Genomic DNA, 21573 nt, shown 5'->3' with positions numbered 1-21573 from the left:
ATAAGGCAAATTAGACGTTCATGAAGCAAGCCTCCCTAACTTGGGAAGAATTTTTCATTCTATAAGATAAAGAATAAGCAGGTTTTTTTCTTCCCAAGAATCCTAGAAAGTTTTTTTTTTGTAGAATCTATTTCCTTAAGAACCAGTTTCCAAATCTACATACAAAAGTAAAACTTTAATGTTTAGGTGTTTTCCTAAGACAACTAGGAATAATTAAGAAGAAATGATGTTTCGGGTTGGTAAAGGGCAATTCCACAGAAAAAAAGAACCCATGACTTATCAACAACTTTTACTGCAACTGCCAGATAGAAGATATTACACAAAATGTCTTCATCTTCAATATAAGAATGTGATTTGAAGAAATACATACAAGAGATCAATTTCACTGTGTATTCTAAGATCAGGCTCATTTTTTCTAATCAATGCAGTATTGTTCTAAAAAAAATACTACTGGAAATAGATCAACTGCAAGTGAGTTCACAGGTATTTTTTTTTTCTAATATAACCTACATATTAGAATGCATCAGCAGAATAAAGATTGTACACAGTTCCACACTTAACATCTTTGTCTAGTTGTGAAATAGTTTACTTGCATTTTTGTGTTTTAGTGACCTCTGGTGGCTACATTCGAAACGAATTGCAGTTCACCGATTACCTAAGAACTTAAAAAAAAATAATTTAAAAAAATAGGAAAACCATCAATTCTTTAAAAAATCCCAACAAATTAAAGGCTTTTGGCATACAGTGGTGTGAAAGTTTACTTTAGCCTGTAAAATGACGATGAGGCTTCTTTCCTAAAATTTTTCTGCTTCTTCAGGACTTAATGTTACACTATTTAACAAATCATTTAAAACAACAACAAAAAGGTCAACGGTGCAGATGCAACCTCAAAGATAGAGGAACTATCCTGAAGTAAATCTATAACTGGGTAAAAAACAATAGGGGGTAGATTTTAACAAGTAAGGGCCAACAGTGTTGACCTGCACTAGTCTCTATTAGGTCCTGTGGTACTTTAAAGTACAAAAGAAATCACAAACAACTGGATGAGTGCATAATGAGGTAACAAAGAAATGCAAAGGGGCTGTGACTGAGTGATTAAAACTGGCAAGAAAACTTGGTGTACATAGCATGGTACACATTCGTGGGGGGTGGGGGGGGGGTGGGGGGGTGGGATAATTCCAGAATTGAACCTTTCACAAGCTCTAAACTGACTTTTCACACTTGGAACCAAAATTTTGGGGCTATGGGAGATAGTTCTACAAAGAGATCACGTCTATCTAACATGGGTCAAAAAAGGAAGCAGTATTAGAAGTTTAGGAAAGGAGGAGTAAACAAAAAACAGCAACAATTATCAACAGACAGATCACTCTCATCTTTAGTCTGTAAGACCTGAATCACAGAAAGTCATTTTAGGTCATGTTGTTCTGACTAGCTGCCACTTGGTTTTGACATTTCCTGAATGACAGCAGCCACCAAACTTCATCTGGAGCATCAGCTGGCTCATATAAGAGGATAAATTACAGTATTATATTTTAATACAATATATAATACTGGTTTAAAGGTTTGGGTTTTTTGGTTGGTTGGTTTGTTGGTTTTTTTATTTCTAAAAATGCTAAATTCTATTTGTGAATTACTTTTATGTTCATATGGAAAAAATTGGAAATATATTTAATAAAATAATATTATAGCTCAATGTAAAACTACTTCAATCTATTGCTTTTACATACACAAAGCAGGCGAAGATATGTATTTTCTATGATGGAAACTGGGAAGCTAGGGAAACTATTGCTTAATGTATTAGTGCTAAACACCTCAAACACCTAAAGCCGAAAGTTGTACGGACATATCAAAATTACTTTTGAGTATTTTCACTGGAACTTTTAAAAATCAAATGTCAAGAAAAATCTGCCACATACAAGAGCACACTTAAATTGTGACCTCGAAGTCAGCTGACATGCAACTGTCAGTATTGAAAGACTTTGACGGGACTTCAATGACTAACCATAATGACTCCTTCCCCACTTTGTAATTTTATAAAACAAACAAAAAAGCCTAGATAATAACAATAATTTTTTGAGTTCAGCTTTCACTACAGAATTGAAGTGTTAAGCAACATAGCAAGATAATCATAATCATTCTTATATTCATTAATAAGAAACCAGAGAGACCTAGAACAACACAAAAACCTTTAGCTGCATTACCAAAAAAAGTCAGCTATTAATTAATAACATGTTCCTACAGGCCAGATCTGCACAGTATGGAGGCATATTTGCTATGTGTGTTTAGCAGTAGTTTCTCACATTGAAATTAATACCCATTACATTAAAATCCTGACCACCTCATGAAGTAGTATTAATGTCACATCCATACTTTAAACAGATACTAAATAGTAGATTCTGTCAAGTTTACAAAATTTGTGTGCATGTCACATGCAAAAAAAAGAGAGTAAGGTCACTTTGTCTGATCAGTCTTCTGTTTAAGTCAACTACTGAGAATGAAAAATAAAAAAAAGGATTAAAAAGATTTTTCTTCTCCAAAGAAAATTACTTGCCCTTCATTACATACATTCTTCTAGAACTGTGAGGAATCTTACCTACTCCCATCTCAATTACTTTTTGGAAAAAGGATTTCTAAGGAATCAATTGTACCATTTTTATACTAATTACAATAATTACATTTCAGGATAACCACATATGTCAACATTTTCTTGTTACAGACACACAGGCATAAGTAGTAAGACAGTGACTAAATTTTCTGAAAAAGAGAGAAAATGGCTAGAGTTTTATCATTGGTGGGTAGTTCTGCCACAGGTTAGTAGGACAGAACTACAACCACATAGAATAAACTCAGAAAATTATACATGAAATTAATTGAATTAATTATATTCCCATTTATACATATGAGTAATAAGAAAGCAGCGTTCAAAAAAAACGAAAGCTGTGGAAGTTTATGTAAGTAGTAACAGCACTAAACTTTCACCACCACCACCCCCCAAAAAAAGGAAAGCAGTTACCTCAGAAACAGGTACGTTTTCTCCAAGTTCAGATGTATGTAATGCCAGTAAACCAATCACTCGAGCAACTTTGGCACGTCTGCATATCAAATAAATTTTTTGTAGGTACATAAAACTATTTCAAAAACATCACAAAACTAATTATGTCTTGTTTATATTTTACACAGATTGCTAAGAGCAGGAAATACTTGAAGTGCTATTTACAACTCACATTTTCTTCTTATTTCTATTTTCTTGGTATCATCAAATGATTTCAGTATTTCAGTTCAATATAGCAATAAATTAATGCATAAAGACTTTTTCCTTTAGGACGGAAGAATGAAGATTCTTTAGATTGTTACAGTCTTACTAATCAGTCATGCTTATCTTCAGTTTTCTTATAACACTGAAAACCCCTATAGATCATTTCAACTTTTCAGTATAGCTGACAAAACAGAAATTAAATCTGTATCAGCAAATCAGTTTTAAATGTTGCATTAAAGAAAAAACTGGAATAATGAAATCAACATTTATGAAACAAACAGCAGAGGGCACTATCACATTGAAATATTTCTGACGGGCATTTAAAAGAAGCTACCACTATAGTAATTTTACTGTTTTTATGGTATGGGTTAGTTTATTCAGTGATTTTAAGTAACACTACTTGATACACTAAATTATATAACTTATAGATAAAATTTTAGAGATACTCTATAATCTTTGGTCCTGTGAAATAGCAAAATATTAATTCAATGCTGAAAAAATTCAATGTTATATAGACAATCATACTGCCAGTCAGGTACCATAAGAGTCTGACAAGATAAAACACCCCTCAAATACCCTACTAAAGAGTACCTTTAATAAAATTCAGTGATAATCCTGTATTTGAAAATATAAAATAATTGTTACTTACATATCCCAGTTGGCGGCTGCACGCAGCTGCTGTATCAATAAAGGAAACTATAGTTTAAAGAAGATAAATAAACATTAATGATTTTCAGTGATCTGATATGTGTCAAAGCTAAAAAAACCAAAACTATCAGTAATTTCATAAGAATGTATTTGGGTAACATTTGCAAAAAGTATTATCATAGACAAATACTGTAGATACTGTCCAAACGTTGATAAATAAGAAAAAGGCTTAGAGTAAAAATACAATTTAATTCTATATTCTTGCTTTAAACTGAAGTGCTAAACATGTATCACTGTGTTTAAAAAAAAACCCAACATTTTTTAATTATGAGTAACACCATGCAGAGGAAAAAATATCTGATACTTTCATCTACAAACACAGGCATCGTCGAACAGTATTACCCAACAAGTGCTTAATAAATGAAATTTATTTTGTGAGAATGGACAAAAATAGTTGGCAAATTCTAGAATAATTAATGGACTGTTAGCACACATAATCAGCCACTTAAGATCCAAACTGCGTAATTACTAACTCATTTCTAAAATGTTCTGTTAATTGGCAATTCAGTTATTGGATTACTGTCCCCCAAAAAATTCTCCAGTGATAATGGAATAAACCTTCCAACAATTCTGTTTCCTGTTTTCACAAGAATTGTATGGCAAAAGATCTACCATTGCTTCCAACCTTTATGTTCTTCATTGAATTTTTCTGGCAGTGCAATTTTGCCCTTAATATCCCTATATCCAGCTATTACATGTGTCAGAATATGACTTACGTGCATTAGTATAAATGTAGGAGAATAAGGTAGTTTATTAAACAAACTGCAAAGAGCACATATCAAGAAAGCCTCTGTGATGCTTTTACATAATTTCAAAAATAAGTCTATTTCTCTTCTGCACATGCAATACTCTAAGAAATATGTTAAACCACTACAGAGGATACTAGTAAAATTGTTGGTCTGGCAGAAAGAGGCTCCTGAAAGGTGAAGCCACCATTTAAGTATACTCTAAGACAGCCTCTTCAGAGAGCATGCTCACTCTTTGAAGCACTATTTAATGAAACTTTTACTGTATGTTCTTTAGAAAGTTTTTCTTGCTATTCTTTTCAGACACATGGCCAAAAAAAAAAAATTATTTAACAATTTAAACGTGAGTTTCTTTCAGTCTTCTCTGTCAATGATTTACAAAGACTAACATTTCATCAGATGTTATTTCACACTCTCCAAAGTTAGTTGTTACCCCAACTTTCTAATAAAACAAATCAATATGTAAACATATCTGAAACATAAGAGAAAAAATTAGTTTCCCTCGGCTCTTAAAAAACCTGGCATGGAATTTAATAATTTTTTTCATTGTTTTGTACTTAATTGGCCTTATTATTTTTCTCAGTACACTAGTGATTTCTCAAAATATAACTAAAAGCAGATGATTTTTGCTACAATGGCAAGTATGTAAACCATGTTGATTCCTTCAAAGCTTTATTACTTACCAGCTGAGAGCTAATTAACTTGCTTGCAACTTCCTTGTGGACAGCCACAGTACACAGATAGTACAGTAAGTTCAGTTTAGAACGTGCTGCTCCTGTATTCTTCTCAGTGGAATCAAGCAGTGAACATACTCGTTGCAAGAAGTCATTCCAGTCCATGTCTTTCATAGACGATAACTTCTCAGCTAACCATAAGGAGCAAACAAATAGTTAAAGATAATGGATCTCTGATGTTGCTTTAACACACTAGAAAGCAACATTAACATTAATAAATAAGTTCCAAAGTTAGAATTTAATTATAATTTTAGTACTTAAAAAAAATATTAAACAAATGTTATAATTCACTTCTGAAGATTTTAGACATCAAAAAAGAAATAACAAGTGAAAAAAAGCACAAAAATGCAGCAATAAGAACCTCAAAACATTTTTGAAAGTGCAACCCTGCTAAGTCATTGGATTTCATTTAAGTAAACATTTCTTAGCATTGTATTTAGGAAAGGTGGCAGTTGTCCTTAATCATAACTAATTCTTAATAAGAAAGTGCAGTTTCAGTAGAGTAATTTTGAGGCAAAACCTAATGAAAGTCAGCAAAATCTCCCCAGAATCAATAAACTAAAAGTGTATACAGTTATTCATATAGGTAGGTACCCATGTAGTTAAGCCTTAGTAGTATCAAAACTTCAGGAGGAACACGAAGTCAAGTCACTAGGATGGTTAACATAAATCCTGTGGTTCAATCCACTGACCACTGTACGTGAATAGAGAATTTTCAGACTTAATTATCAGTCTCGGTGGATAACTTTAGCAGCCATATATTCCCTCAGTTTTGGTTAGTTATTTATTCATAACTTATCTGCCATCCTGATATGCTCCAGTACTGAATATTTAAGAGCATGTCTTCTGTCTCTTACTGCAATTTTACACTTAAGTAATAACACCTGCTAATGAAGGCAATTATAATTTACATTAGTAAAGGTGAAAAGAGGTTTGGATTTCAGGTGTTTCTCTTAATTTTTCTATACTGTCTTGAATCATTATTGACAATATTGACATTATTGACAATTATTGACAGCATCAAATTCAACGTCCTCAAAAACAATCAGAAAGTTGTCCAGAAAAAAGCTACAATTCTGAAAATGTTACAACCACAAAAAACACTGTCCCGTATTAAATGAATACAGACAACAATAGTTAAATATGTCAGAACATCAGTGTGATAATTTAGCTACTTAAATGCAATATGAAATCAAATACCACCCCCTTAGGCACTTAAATCTGATCATTTTTGCCTAGGATGTTAGCCAAATTAAAAATATTTTGTTACCACAATTTCGATTGGGAGACTGGGGGATGTTGTATTCCTTTCCACCTATAAAATTTCTTCAACAAATTAACTCTCCAAAATACATACCTTACAGAAAGAAAAAAAGAGGAACCTTTATGTCTAAGAAGAGGTTCTAGGAGGACTATATATCTGGCTGACATCCCTCTTCCGGCACAGTAAAGTATAATAATACTTCCTTAAATAGACTAGAGGAAATTTTCCAGGGGAAGAAACATTACAGTCATCACAATGAGCAGACTTTTGTTTTCAGAAATAACAGCAGCCCTTCCAGACATTAAAAACCAACACCAATTAAAAAAAAAAAAAAATCAAATGCCAAACAACTCCACACTATCTTTTGGGACATGACTCCCTAACATTTCATGATTAAAGGTGGGACTGGCAAGGCTGCCTAATATTATAGCTGATCAACACTGAACATTTTAAGGCCCTGTTTTTATTTGCTTCTCTACCTGTGTCAAATTTTAATCTATTTTGTTGAATATTTCAGTTATATCTCAGTTGTTTACAAAAAATAACACCGGGAAAAATATATACTATTTTTCCCTCACTAAAACGGTGTTGACTGTCTTATTTTAAAAGCTTTTGAGCATGGGCTTGTAACTGAAGAAGGCAGAAGAGAAAGTAAGGGCATGTAATTGTTAGCACTTGAAAAGTCTACTCAAAATGGGTCTAGCTAAAAAGATTATATATGCAATTTCAGTTTCACAAAAGTTATGAGTCCTCCCAGCTGTGATAGCTCATCATCTGCAAAGGGAGGGTAGAGGTCTTGTGATAGCAAGTTGCACCATCACATGCAAAACTTAAGTTTCAACAACTTCAGCAGATCCATACCTGAATATGTTGGTATATGTAAAGTTATCAGATCAAATCGAACTGGTGCTTGCTTCATTATCTGGAAAAATAAACACACACATTGCAACTAGTTTTAATACATTTCTGGAAATCTATAAGTAGTTGAACATGAAAACACAAAGATGCAAAAATCCTACAGGATGGGTATACAAACCACTGCTCATTACTGAAGCATTTTCCATTGTTTCCTGGTATGTATTTCTTCCAAGCAGATAGTTGAGATTTAACTCTACGTTTTTAATAGAATTAAATTATTAGTACTTCCATTTAAGTTTTTTTTTAATTGGGAATACAAAATGATAGGATTTTTTTAGTTTACATGTTTATCTTGCTTGTATGCAGAAAAATACTTGCATTTGTGTTTCAAAAGCTACAAAAAGGACCTATGCAGCTGAGAGTTCATGAAGTGTTTTGGCAATTCATTGCCATACAGTAAACTCATATATATATATATCTATTTTTTTAAAATATCTCACTAGATCATTGTAGAATAAAGTCATTTGTAAGGTATAGGGGTTTTCTGCCCCCCACAACACATTATTTTCTGGTACATCTTGAAATTGGATGACTGCTCAGTGACTGAGAATTTGAGTGTGATTTTTAGTAACTAAAGCATACAAAAGAGATAACTGTATACTGGAATTTAGCCTTTGACAGATGAAGCCTAGGTGTTACTAGAGTTATTTTCTAAAAGAGGTATTCAATTCCACTGATCTGCAGAACACAGGGAAATTTTGCAATATAAGCTGACATTTTAGCTTTTAATAGATGCTGGCAGAATTTTAAATCCCGCTCCAGGAGATTAAGTTGCAAGCTCTTCAGCTTTACCAGGTGTTAGTATCATCCTTTAGTCTGAAGATCACCAAGTATGCAATGACTCTGATCGCATGTCCCTGGAATTGAGTGGACTATTTTGCATTAATTCTGAGTCTGGCATTGTGTAGTAAGGAGATTAGTCTCCGTGTGCACATCAGTATGTACACTTACCCCTTATCTCTTATACTTGTAAGCAGTGAAGGGCTAAGGCTTCATGTCGGTGTCCCAAGAGAGACCTGAGAACTTACAGAGGTGGCACTCAGATGCATCATTACCTTTGAAATTCTCCACTGGCAAAACTGTCCCCCAGCCCAAACACATTAAAATAGTAATGTTGGGTAGTTAGTTTATCTATCTGTATAAGATCTTTATTTTTTGAGAGTGTTAGGAAGTCCATTAAAACAAACAAACAAAAATTGTTATACTAAAGCAATCCAGCAACCAAAAGCTGTTAAACATTCTTAATGGGCTAGATGCTGACTTCTAATGAAAAATGTTGCGTTCCCTGCACCTGCCGCTTACTAAGTAAAGTTGCTAAAATGACTTCTTTTTTTTTCCCCACAGAAATAAAAGGAAGACTAAAGGGGCTCTTGCCTGTCACTCCATCCAATACTACACATGTGCCCGTACACGCATATTACATTGTCACTGCAGTGCAGAGCTCTGATTCTTTTTTGGTCTTCCCTTTACCGTCAAAAAAGTGTCAGGCTCTGCTGAAGAGACTCATCACAAACTGTTATCACATTAGAATCCGTACAACAGAAATTGGATGGACATGTCTTGTAACTTCAGGTCTTCTTCTCCAGAGAAAATAAGTTTATATTTGTTAGAAATATAATCATGTCTAAAGTTTAGTTATTCCTAATCTAGAAGGCTTCATAGATGGCCTTGTTCTGAGTATACCAAAACACACTCAGCTTTGTGTTCACTTAAGTAATAGATATCTAAGCAAGTTATCAGAAAACAAATCTACACAAGCACTGAACACAGCATTTAGTAGTCTCTATTTCTTGTAAAACATTATTTAATATTAGTATTCAACCCCAAAATAGCTCTGTTCTTCAAATTAGCAACACAATAGGATTCAAAAAGACTGCCAAAAGTTGCAGGAGGGCTTGCCAGATGACTGGGTGGAACTGCTTTAAAATGAGAATTATAAAATACAGGAAAAGAGTTTCACCCTGATTAAAGATTTATCTGCAAAAATAGCCTCACCCATGAGTTCCTGAATCCTATATTTTATTTTGCTGTACCTTTGGATTGTCAATGATCGGTGTTATGATAAGATCAGATTCACTGTAAATGAGCTCTTTCAGTGTTGACTCCATATCCTGCTGACTTGAGCACATATTTTTAGCCTAGAACAAGAACAAAGTTTTTTTTAAAAAACTGTTTTGCACAAAAAAAAAAGCTTTTGTTTGTTCCAAAAATATTTCATTTCAACATTATACCACACAGTTTGGCCATATAAACAACATATTCTAAATTACTTTTCATTGCGTAGTAGCAGATAGGGCCATCTAAAAGTCACTATAAAGAAAAAATGTTGGAAGAAAAAGTACCGAGTCCAAAACACTTGCAACCCAAGTTTAAAAAAACTAGTCTGAGAAGAAAGAAGATGGCATTATCTCTTTTATACACTGAGGGGGAAAAAAAGTGGACTAAGCATCTTCCTTAATTCTTACATCTGAAGTTCTGCACATTTTTTTAAAATAACTTGCACACTATAGGAACTCCTTTCCTGTTATAATTATGTGAGAAGAAAGATGACTTTGCCACAGACTCCAGGCTAAAATTCTAACTATAAAGATACCACCATCCCTTAATATAATTTTCATACTCACCTTTTTCAAGCATGAATCTCTCTGTGGAAAATTTTGGATTGGAGCAGTAGTAGCATCTCTCGCTTCTACTGCTGTGCTAGTTCTAGGAGTGGGACGAGAACTTAAGAAAGAAAAAAACCAACAAGGAATACAGATTAAGTTTCACTGCAGACTACTTTGTTGCTCTTTTGAAACTTTCATGACATACCGTAAACTTTCGAAGCTGACAAACACAAATGATGCTATGCCTGCTCCATCAACTAAACATGAACTACCTGCCTTTAGATATGTCCTCACAAAGTTATGATTTGTTTGTCAGTTAGAAATGGGAAGGACTGGATGGTTTCTTTTTTCATTTGTTAAATGAATACAATCTGATTATTTTCTCACCCATAGTCAGTTCTCCAAACTGGACGCTAAAAAAATTATCTTAATTCCCAATTACAAACAGCATACAAGGAAAACTACTTCACAAAAAATTGCAATTCATTTCATGTTATACCCTTCTGACTGACAACTCTTGGCAAAGTAATGGGAATTAACGGCCTATTCTCATGTATGAATGTGAACTGAGTTTACTTTGCAGTTTTTCTTTTTAAAAAAATCTCATGTTAATTAGAAAACAAAGAAAGGAGAGACCAGAATACTGCAAATTTGCCATTTTCATAAACTGCTGGTGAACTTAAGTTTTTATAGTATACATGAATTAAATCCAAGTGTTTAAAATCAACTTTCTTGTTCTTAAAAATATTTTTTCCCTACTCTCATTCCTGAGATAATTTGCATGACATGTTGTTATACTGAGCATTTGTAATGGCATTGCAGCCTTTCGTCTGAGCAGATTCCTAAAGCAAACAGCAAATGCCATTTTAAATTACTAATAGCATGGTCTTAGCTGTGAGCTGTAAGCAAGTTGAGGAGCAATACTTTATAAAACCAACAGAAATAACTGGAAAAACAGACAGACTGTCATGCACAATAACACTATTTCAGGTTACTCATGAAGCTTGAAGGACTACTTAATTTTAAACTGGAATATTTATGCTTGATGCGGACAAGAACAAAATCTATTTTACTAAATAATCTTCTTGGCTTGAAAGCTAGTACAAAGATTCAGAATCAGCCCTCAACTAAAACAAATCACTGTTAAACAAATCACTATATTTTATTTAATACCTAGGTAGTACTTAGTAGATTGTTACCAACAGCTTGTGATGAAAAGCTGCAGGCAGAGTTTATTAGCAGATCATAAGCTGAATGGTTATTCTTGTTATTTAAAGTAAGCATAGTCAAAGTATATTCTCATATATATAAAGTAAGGAGGAAAGAAACTTCTAAATAAGCTCTTCTGTTTAGACAGACAGCTAAGAAATCAAAAGCCTACTTCCAAAAACCAGTGTAACAAAGACATAAGAGAATTGTTTTAACTGCACACACCACTTCAGCAGCTTTTCAAAGGTGTCTTAGTGTTAAACTGGTGACAGACAATTCCAAAGGAGACACGATAACAAGACGTTACAAACAGAACAATAAAATGTCTGAAGAGACAAGGGCTGGGGTTGGAAACCAAAACTAAAACCATAAAGGGTTTCAGGGGTTTTCTAAATTTGGATTTCCATACCTGAGAAGAAATATTGATTCATTTGTTTCACTATCAACTGCATTTTTTGGGCGCAATTCAGTCTGAATTTCTATTGAAAAGAGAACATGAATTTGCATTCAGAAATTAAAAATAAAACATAGGGAATAATCACGTTAGCAAAACTAACAAAATTCACAGGACTCAAAATAACGTAATGAATAATATTACCTGTTTTGAGACAAGTGCTTGGTAGCTTATTATCTGCTCTTGAGGATGACAGGTTATCTAGATTTTTATGAGTATCCACTGGCTCTTTGGCACTCCAAGACACAGATGATTCTGTGTCTTCACTGCTGTTTAATAAGAGATATTAATTACACAGATTAAAAAAGAGGGATCATATCCATTATTTGTTGCACTTATTAGCATACGATTTAGCTGTCATTCTCTAGATCAGCATACTATTGTAATATGTGCTACACACTTTTTATATTAGTAACAGCAATGATGAAAAATAAGTTTACAGAACATTACTTGGAAAGTATTAAAAATTGTGTAGCTTCCTCTGTAGAACTTGCATGAAAGAAACTAGAAAAGCTAAATTATTAGCCGATAATATCAGAGCTATAAAGAAATATTAAAAGCTTTAGAGACCATTCAATCTTCACAGCAAAAAGTCACAACAAACATACTTCTAATAATGAAGTTAGTAGCCTAGATTTAGATCAATAAAAACTACCTTTTTTTTTCTTTATTATTTACGTCACACTTACTTGCAAGTGTATTGATTTTGGTTGTTTGGGTTTTTTAAATATACCCCTGTATTATCCACAGGAAACTGGGTCATATAACCTTCTGAAGGGTCTCCAAGATATCAAATATTAATCAAACCCAGATTGTGAAGGAAAAACACATGGGCCTCAGAGTTGGAAAAGAAAAAGTACTAAGCTTCTCTTGCATGTTAAGACTATGCTCTGCATTCGCCATGTTTGTCAATCAGCACATATACCAGCAGCTATTTCAGAGGCATTAGAAAACCCTCAAGAGTAAATTAAAATAGCCTGATATTTTGTAGGACATTAAGATTCTTCTGATTCTCTGAGAATTCTTCAAAGATGGGCACTGTGGTGGAGACTGACATAAGTCTTGTTAAAACCTTGAATAAATTCTTACTTCTTGGTATAAACTTTAAATCTTGATTTCTTACCTACCTTGGTGGTGAAAGTCGTAATAAAAGACAAACAGCTGTATTTCAAACTAGAACAAATGTTAATAACAAAAATACCGCAGCACTGGTATCAGAAATAGGTATTAAACAACACAAGAGCAAATTTTAAAATAGTCAGAACACAAAACTACTCAGCATTCTAAAAGAAAACTATTTTCACATTAGTTCCCTAGACTGAAACCTAAAGTATATTTCAAATATTTAGAACAAAATAACATAAAAATCAACACTAAATATCCTAATTCAAAAGTAAAAACAACAAACAGCAAGTTTTGAAGAAGCCTAACTTTTTAATACACAGAGCCTATTATTGACAAAACGTTTGGGTTTTTCTGTGTATATAGCACTGTAGAGTACTACAAATATAGAAGAAAAAAACCTTAGATTAATGCTTTATGTCATAAGCAAAGAATATGGGTCAGCTGCATTTGCATGGATATAAGGCTGAACCACAAATCTAAGATGCTGTACTGATAGGCTTTGTGATGCTTTAAGCCTAATGCATAAAAAACAAACAAAGAAATCTCAGTAGAGACAAAATTGACCCATATTCATAAGATTCTACAGAAGCTTTTAAAAAAAAGTCAAATTACTGTGCTTCATTGTTATATAAACAGTAAAAATGAGAGCAGGAGGAAGGAGTCTGTTGAAAGTGAACAGACAGTGTAATACACTGACAGGGTAATTCCTAAGCATCCAAAACTGAATGGTGTAAAACTCCATTCATCAATTAGTTAACAACATGAAAATCCTAAGCAAAATTCCGAAGTGGGAAAATTCACAACAAACCATAATAAAAATATTTATATATTTGTTCACTTAGGTTTACTATACAAGAAGTTTTCCTTGAACACATTTAGTACCTTGAGCTTGTGCCCCAGCGGTCTGCAGAATCACCACCACAATGGCTAAGGGATCCTTTCCAGAATGGGTGCTGCAACAGGTCTGTCCAATTTAACCTTTTGAAAAGCAACAAACAAACTGAAAAAGCGGTGGCAAAGTACAGCTCCAGAGAGAGATACCAGAACTAGGTTTTGAACCCAGTGACACTACAGAGCAATTAATCCTTTTGGTCACTTTTATTTGGTCAACAAATGAGTTTTCTTACAGGACAGATTTTTGCCTTAAATCAGAATGGATAATTCAGGCAAAACAGAAGTATAAGACTAAAAATGAAAGAAACTGCACAGTCAATCCCAACATTTAAATTATCTGAGCTACCCTGTAACTGAAAATGTTATGTTATTTAAAAATATAACTATATCCCCTATAAATCAAAGCCTTGTAAAATAGATTGCTCTGGAAAAGCAAAGACATCTAATTTTAAAACTACCCATCATGTCTGCTACAAAGTTATCTATGTAGCACCAACTACAAAAATACAAAGATATACTTAATCAAAACTTTAATTCTGTACATCTTCATATAAGAAAAAGCACAATTTGTTCTTTTATGAGGGATTAAATAATTTTTGCATTCTTTGTGCTCTACAAATTACTGTATATACAGTATCATAGCAATTATTTTTTCCAGATGTGAAAAAAAGATGGATGTAAACAACTGTCATGGGTTAGACAGTTTACCTTTTCTGAGGATCCTTTTGAAGCAAGCCATCAAGCAAACTAATGAACTCAGCAGAAGGTTTGCAAAAAGGAGAAGCTGTAAATAGAAGTACTTGAGAAGATAAGTATTGGGCAGCAAAAAGAAACATCACACCATATAGATCAAATCATTATCTACAGATAATGATAGAAAAATTTATTTAATAGTAATTTCATCTGAAAAAGTCTGAACCTATGAAGAATCCTAAATATACACTCTTTGCATTTCAAAGGATTCTCAAAAAAAAAACAACAACAAAACCAAAACAAAAGCACAGAACAACAACAACAAAAACTAAACCAAACCAAAAACCCCAACAAACCAAACAAGCTACCAATGCTTGGTCTCCAAACTAATTAAAATTGTTTATATGTTAAAAAAAGCACCCTCCAATTATCATATAGCTATTAGTAAGAAATAAAGTGGAGTTAGAATCTGCTTAAATTGAAATTAAATTTCCCCCAACCATGACAATTTTAAGAGGACCATTGTTGCAGTATATTATACAAAAGAGGTTTCCAAAATTCCTATTTAACTGAGAAAGACTCTACTTCTGAGAGGTCAGAACTATGAAATGCACTTTACCCACTCTGAAAACAAAATCTCCCTTAGAATTAAAACAAGTAACAACAGTTTTAATTCTACAGGTCACCGTTTTCACTACATTATTTTGGACTGAAAAGGGCCACTAAATATTAAGTGCTTCCATGAATACCACCGATGCTCAGAATGACTGAGATAAAAAACTTCCATCCCAGAAGGTAGATTTGCTTTTAATTCTTAACACTAAATGATATGCCTGTCTGTCAAAAGGTAAATAAGCATTCATCATTAACAGGGAAGGAAGGCAATGCTAACATTAACTTTGGTCAGCTGATTCCAGCAATCAGCCTCAGAAGAAATACTACAAAACAGAACTTTAACCTTGTAAGTATTACTCTGATTTGATTCATTAAACAATAACAGAATGTTACCCTCTGGTCTAGGTGGCAATGGATCTTCATATAAAATCTTTTCAATTAATTCAGAAAAGCTGTCTGAGGAGAACGGCGGTCTTCCTACAAACAAACAGAAGTGTATTTCATAAATTAGGCAAACTTCAAAATGGCTGTCAGGTGCAATAATATACAATGAGCTCATTTTTGTAAGCAAACATCCAAAGAAATAAATACCCTCAGCCCAAATTCTATTTATCAAGTTCTCTTGCCAATTTAAATAGAAAACCTTGCATTAAATTCTTCTACCATGGACAGCAAAAGAGACCAAGGACAGAACAGGCATCAAAGGTGCCTCATGGAGATCACCATGATAGCCCTGTATGAATCAGCAATGAAACAAGAACAGGAGAAGGTCTAGGCAGAAGTCTCAATATCTAAGTAACTATGTTGATTCAACAGAGCAGCGTATTAAGACTTCAGAAGGTTTCACTATAATTCTCTTTTATCACGAAATTTTCCTTCCAGCTGCAGCCAGTGCTAACAGGTACTTTATCTGCAGGAAACCCAAAGACTCTAGTTTTATACTAGTGAAAGAGTTTTCTCTTTCAAGGGTCAAACTAATGCACCCAGAGTTGAATACTGAGGAGATTAAAAACATTACACTGTCAGAATTTGAGGACTGCTATAATTATAAATCATAGTATTTAAGCGATACAGGTTGGTTAGTATACTATTTACATCACAGTCAAAAGGACAACTTAATAGCATTATTTCACTTGATTATTTGATAAACTCCCTTTTTTTTTTTAAGTACAGTTAGTATATACTTCAAGAAATCTTTACAACCTGTCTTAAGTTTTTCTGTGTCTTCACTAGAAAATTAAGAAGAATTTACTCTGGAACCACGACCTATGTTTCCATTATCACAGATATTAAAGAGATACACAAACTTACAACCTGAGAACATTTCATAAAGTAAACATCCCAAGGACCACAGATCACTGGCTTTGGAGAAGTCTTCTCCCTTTATTGCTTCTGGAGCTGTGTATAACAGAGAACCTACAAAATACAGTATGTATAATGCACTTTTATTATTCATTCATGGTTTATCCTGTTCAAAACTTCAAACTTTGTCTCCACACTTCAGTGAGTTAAGGATTATCTCTACTTTGTATAAGAAAACTGAAATACCACATGTAAGTAGTTTCAAAGACACTTTCTCCTATACTACTACTGAATTACATAAGATTATATATGCTATTTTGTTATTTCACTTCTATTAACCAAGCTGCTTGTGCTACACTTTTCTAACACGTGATTAGTGCAAAGTATGTTTTGATATACCTTGACAGCTTCCAGAACCAAGCAAATTGAGCAGAATGGTTAACCAACATAATTCTCATGTGAGTAATAGAAATAATTACATTAGGTTAGTTTGTTTGTTTTTTAAAAAAGTTATCCCAAGATATAAACCTTCATGAAATTAAAAAACTGTTACAAAAACAAGGTAGCTAGACAACTGGATCACTGATCTAAACTAGTTATAGCTATTTTCACACGAAAACACTATGAAAACATCACATATCAAATTACAGCAGCTTACACACCCCTTTTGTCTTGATATAGAAAAAGAAATACACAGGTCTTATTTCTACAGTAGTTGCCATCTAAACACCAACTCGGTTCTCAAAAATCTCTAACAAATTACACAAACTCAGCAAAAATGTGAATTCCATAGTCCTTTAAAAAGCTTATTTTGGATTCTTTTGTTCTTGGGTTTTATTTTTTTAAGTGACAAAAGGTCATTAAACATACACATCAAAACAGCTGTTCTAAAAGGCAACAGGAAAGAGATTAGATTTGTATTTCTTCCTGAATAAAGATCTGGTCTTGGTCTTAGTATTTCCAGTATGGAATTTCAGCAGGAGAAAGCAAAGTATTAAGAAAGCTCTCTCTGTTCCCATAAAATATTGCCAAAAATTCCATTGTTCCTGATAACAGTAACTGCTATGACACATCGTTATCTGTGAGAGGTCTTTAAAAATACCCCATATGTAGGATATGTTAAACCTGCTTACAGAAAATGTACAGACCATGCTTTCTGTTGCAAAGACACAGGCAAGCACATTAATCTTCACAAATCATAACACAACAGAATTATTCAGCTTTTCTAGAAATTTAGTCAGCCCCAATGGAACGATAAACAGCTATTTCACTTCAAGGTCTTCTTCCATATTACTTCAAACAAAGGCTTTTTCCAACTTTCATCTTGTCCCTTTGGTATGTTAATTTTAGCTAGTAAAAATATCTTACCTCGAAATCTGTTTTTCAGGTATCTTTGTGGAGTGCTTTCACTAACATCTCCTTCACCTTCTTCAGATTCAACTAAAGCAAAAAGTTCTTCCAAGTTTTCACCATCCACTTTAGCCAAGCAAAAATTACTGAATTTCAAAGTGCCAGGCCCTTCCAGCAGAATCTAGAGGAATAAACATAATCCAACATACAAGTATCATAAACTCAAACTGATGACTGCTGAAATTTCCAATACAAAGTATAAAATAATTTCTTTTAAAAAATCACAATATCAACCATTTAAGTACATAGAGGTAATACTATAAAAGAAAAGCTTTTCAGTGTTTTCAGTTAAGTCAACACCAATACTGCCTTTTTTCTTATAACCTAAAAACTACAGAATCTCACAGTAGAACCCTGAAGAGGTTTAATGTGCCTTTTTGTTTACTCGTTATTAAATCTAAATGAACAGTGACATTACTATAAAAAAGAAAGTAAAAGTACAGTAAAACTGTATAGGAAAATAAAGGCATAGTAAAAAGAAACATCACTTCATTTAAGGGCAAAAAAGTGAATCTTTTGAGGTTTATTTAGCAGAAAATTCCAAAGATTTAGTCCAATCTTGGTGAGAGTTTTCTCTATGTGGTCAACTGCTTATTCTCGTAATTAAAAGCTTCATAATCCCCAAAATTGGGGATTTTTAAGAATGATATGGAACTCCTTGAGCAAGTCCAGCAGAGAGCTACCAAGATGATCAGGGGACTGCAGCATCCCTCTTCTGAGGGAAGGCTGAGAGACCTGGTTTTGTTCAGCCTGGAGAAGAGAAGACTGAAGGGGGATCTTATCAATGTTTATATATATCTGAACGGTGGGTGTCAGGACGATGGGACTATGCTCTTTTCAGAGGTGCCCCGCGACAGGACAAGGGGCAATGGGCACAAGCTGGAACACAGGAAGTTATACCTCAATATGAGGAAAAAATTCTTTCCTGTGAGGGTGACAGAGCAGTGGAACAGGCTGCCCAGAGAGGTTGTGGAGTCTCCTTCCCTGGAGACATTCAAAACCCGCCTGGATGCATTCCTGTGCCCCCTGGTCTAGGTGCACCTGCTCAAGCAGGGGCGTTGGACAAGATGATCTGCAGAGGTCCCTTCCAACCCCTACCATTCTGTGACTTTGAAAATATTGTTTGGAGAAATAGCCCATTCAATCAGATAGGTGGGGGGGGGGTGGGGAGGAGGAATGGTGGGAAGCAGTCTTACTTTAGCGCTCTGTACTCAGAGGATTACTTTACAGCTACATTCTTCTTTGGAAGAATAGAGGCATCTCCATTATGCTTTATTCATATATTTTTCTAGTGCTTTTGGACCCCAAAATTACAGAAATTGCATATAACTGTGCAAGATTTTACAGAAAATTCAGAGAAGGGCAACTTGATCTCTTACAGATCAAGATCAAAACCAATTACTCCTTAGCAAGAATTCTTTGTTATAGTTATACTCTAGTTACTACATAAATTAAAAACAAACATGGACTTTGGCAAAAATATACATAAATTCCACACATACACAAAATCAAAAACAACATAAAGATTTGTATTTTTATGCACAAGCAAGACAATAATGTAAATGGCATTTGGAAACAATGGAGAAGGCTATTAATAATGAAAGTTTAGTTAACTTTACTCCCTCATTAGCATTTTCTATTACTTCAAAACATACTGCAAACATGATAAATAATACTCTTTCTTACCTTTCCAGGCGTCAGTTCACAAAAGATAATTCCAAGCTTATGAATATGGTATAAACCAGTAATCAAATCAACACCAAATTCTCTCACTACATCTTCAGGTAGATGTTCATCTTGAGCAATAACAGATTCTAGAGAACCACCTGAAATATGTTTAACCCATATTCAGCAAGTGCATATAAAGAAGATGCCATACAAATAATTCCCAAGGACATTATATAAGCGTCTTCAAAAGATATCAAGCAAAAATCATATTAAAGATATTTCCTGAGATTATCTAATAGTCACAAAATCCAATATGTACAGAAACAAACAATCTATTTCCAACACTGTGACAAAAATCTTAATTTTGACTAGAACTAAATTGAGTGCATGACTTCAAAATTGCTTTAATATTGATTATTTTACAAAGGAAACAGAAGGGAAAAAAAGAAACCCAGAAACCGTGTCACATCACAATGTAAGAGTACACAGTGGGTTTATTCAAATTCCTTACCCAGATCCCTGCTGTGTGATTTAAAAGAATACACAATACCAAGAGCAGGCTATCAACTTCTCTGAACAAGTGCTAAAGCTAATGACATGCAATATTCCACTGAATTCACAGACAATAGAACCAGTAAAACTGGATTACATTCTGGGGTCCTGAGGTCAACAACATACAATAGATAAATTATTTTGTTTATTCTTCACACATCATTTCTGCACAGTCCTTTTCTTGACTCATGTGCCCCAGTTCTTTCATTTTCATCCTTTCCTCCCTCCCTTTTTTTTTTTTTTTTTTAAAGAAAAAACTTAAAAACCCAACCCAAAAATACCCAGGACTAAACTTTCACTTTCCAGGTTTCTCACACAAATCCCAGCTTCCTGGCCCAGCAAGTCCTACTTGTATCTCTCTGGACTTCTCATCCTAACATGAGACCTTTCTCTGTCCTTCTAAAATCACCGTTCTCCTCCACTAAATTCCAACCAGCTCTTCCTCTGTTTCTGATCAGATTACACCTTCAAAGCCTTCTAATTTCCCCTCACATATATCCTCCATCACATGTGTCCTTCCCCAGACTTCACATTCACTCTCTATGCGTTCCCCACTGATTGTTAGTGTCCCTCTGTCCATGAAAAAAAAATAAATAAAACAAACCCACCTCTCTTCTTGCCACTGATTCTCAGGTACATCATCTGACTCATCCCATTTGAGCCATTCCTGTCCTAACTGTTCACAGGACCTGAACTTCTCCTAATCTTGTTTCCCATAAGCACACTGCTCAAACAGCCTTTCTCCTCCTTCCTGTCCCACTCTCCTATCCTAAACAACACATTCCCCATCTCTCCCAAAATCCCTTTCCTCAACCTCATTTAGTCCTTTACTATTCCTGCACCAGGCTTGTTCCCCTGAGACTACAGTTTGTATTTCCTGAGTTATCTAAGGGTTTCCTGGGTTATCTGTTACATGTGTCTTAGCCAAATCATGCAGATTAAAAAAAAAAAAAAAAGTCCCTAAATGAAAACAGGGGTTAGGAGACATTTTCATGGAAAAGGATACTAGATCTTTTATTTTAAATCACATAATAGATTTTCCTGAGCTTTTTCTTCCCCCCTTTGCTCAGCAACTTCTTTCAGAGAAAAGCAAGACTACAAGGTCTGACACCATAGTATTCCTCAAATCATTCAACACTGCTGAATCTTAAAATAATTTTCTTCTTAAGCCTTTTTAATGCTGTTTAGTAAATCAGTCATTCCTTTAAAACCAAGCCCACATTACATAGCTATAGTAAAGAATTTTCCGTTGTGTTTAATTACTGGTTTTTACAATGTAATTTAGAGGATTGAATACAGAATAATTCCATGATATGACCAAATACACAAAGGAATAAAAATAGCAAAACTAGAAACACAGAAGTATGGTGCACCCAATAACAGAAACTCACTTTGTCACCTTGAGACAAGTGAAAGAGG

At 33.9% G+C, this 21573-nt stretch overlaps 1 protein-coding gene across 8 annotated transcripts in view; it reads right to left on the bottom strand.

The window, feature by feature from the left end:
- ULK4 (unc-51 like kinase 4) overlaps nucleotides 1-21573 on the bottom strand; it is a 250315-nt gene that overhangs the window by 219965 nt on the left and 8777 nt on the right. For 7 of the 8 annotated variants that reach the window (XR_010371656.1, XM_064444057.1, XM_064444056.1 and 4 more), the window contains 14 exons: nucleotides 19621-19760; nucleotides 17893-18055; nucleotides 16537-16638; nucleotides 15616-15699; nucleotides 14623-14698; nucleotides 13903-13998; nucleotides 12040-12164; nucleotides 11851-11920; nucleotides 10251-10350; nucleotides 9660-9764; nucleotides 7570-7630; nucleotides 5394-5575; nucleotides 3906-3952; nucleotides 3014-3092 (listed from right to left, as the gene is read on the bottom strand). Coding sequence is in view for 7 of the 8 variants with exons in the window: in XM_064444057.1 (XP_064300127.1) it covers nucleotides 3014-3092; nucleotides 3906-3952; nucleotides 5394-5575; nucleotides 7570-7630; nucleotides 9660-9764; nucleotides 10251-10350; nucleotides 11851-11920; nucleotides 12040-12164; nucleotides 13903-13998; nucleotides 14623-14698; nucleotides 15616-15699; nucleotides 16537-16638; nucleotides 17893-18055; nucleotides 19621-19760 (1430 nt within the window). In the remaining variant the exon portion in view is untranslated. The remainder of the gene's footprint in view (nucleotides 1-3013; nucleotides 3093-3905; nucleotides 3953-5393; nucleotides 5576-7569; nucleotides 7631-9659; nucleotides 9765-10250; nucleotides 10351-11850; nucleotides 11921-12039; nucleotides 12165-13902; nucleotides 13999-14622; nucleotides 14699-15615; nucleotides 15700-16536; nucleotides 16639-17892; nucleotides 18056-19620; nucleotides 19761-21573) is intronic. The other variant, XM_064444055.1, reaches the window with a different exon arrangement.

The sequence above is a fragment of the Phalacrocorax carbo genome, chromosome 2 (assembly GCF_963921805.1).
Source record: "Phalacrocorax carbo chromosome 2, bPhaCar2.1, whole genome shotgun sequence".
Lineage (NCBI taxonomy): Eukaryota > Metazoa > Chordata > Aves > Suliformes > Phalacrocoracidae > Phalacrocorax > Phalacrocorax carbo.
Note: the sequence above shows the minus strand (reverse complement) of the source record. Positions and strands in the feature narration are given on the sequence as shown.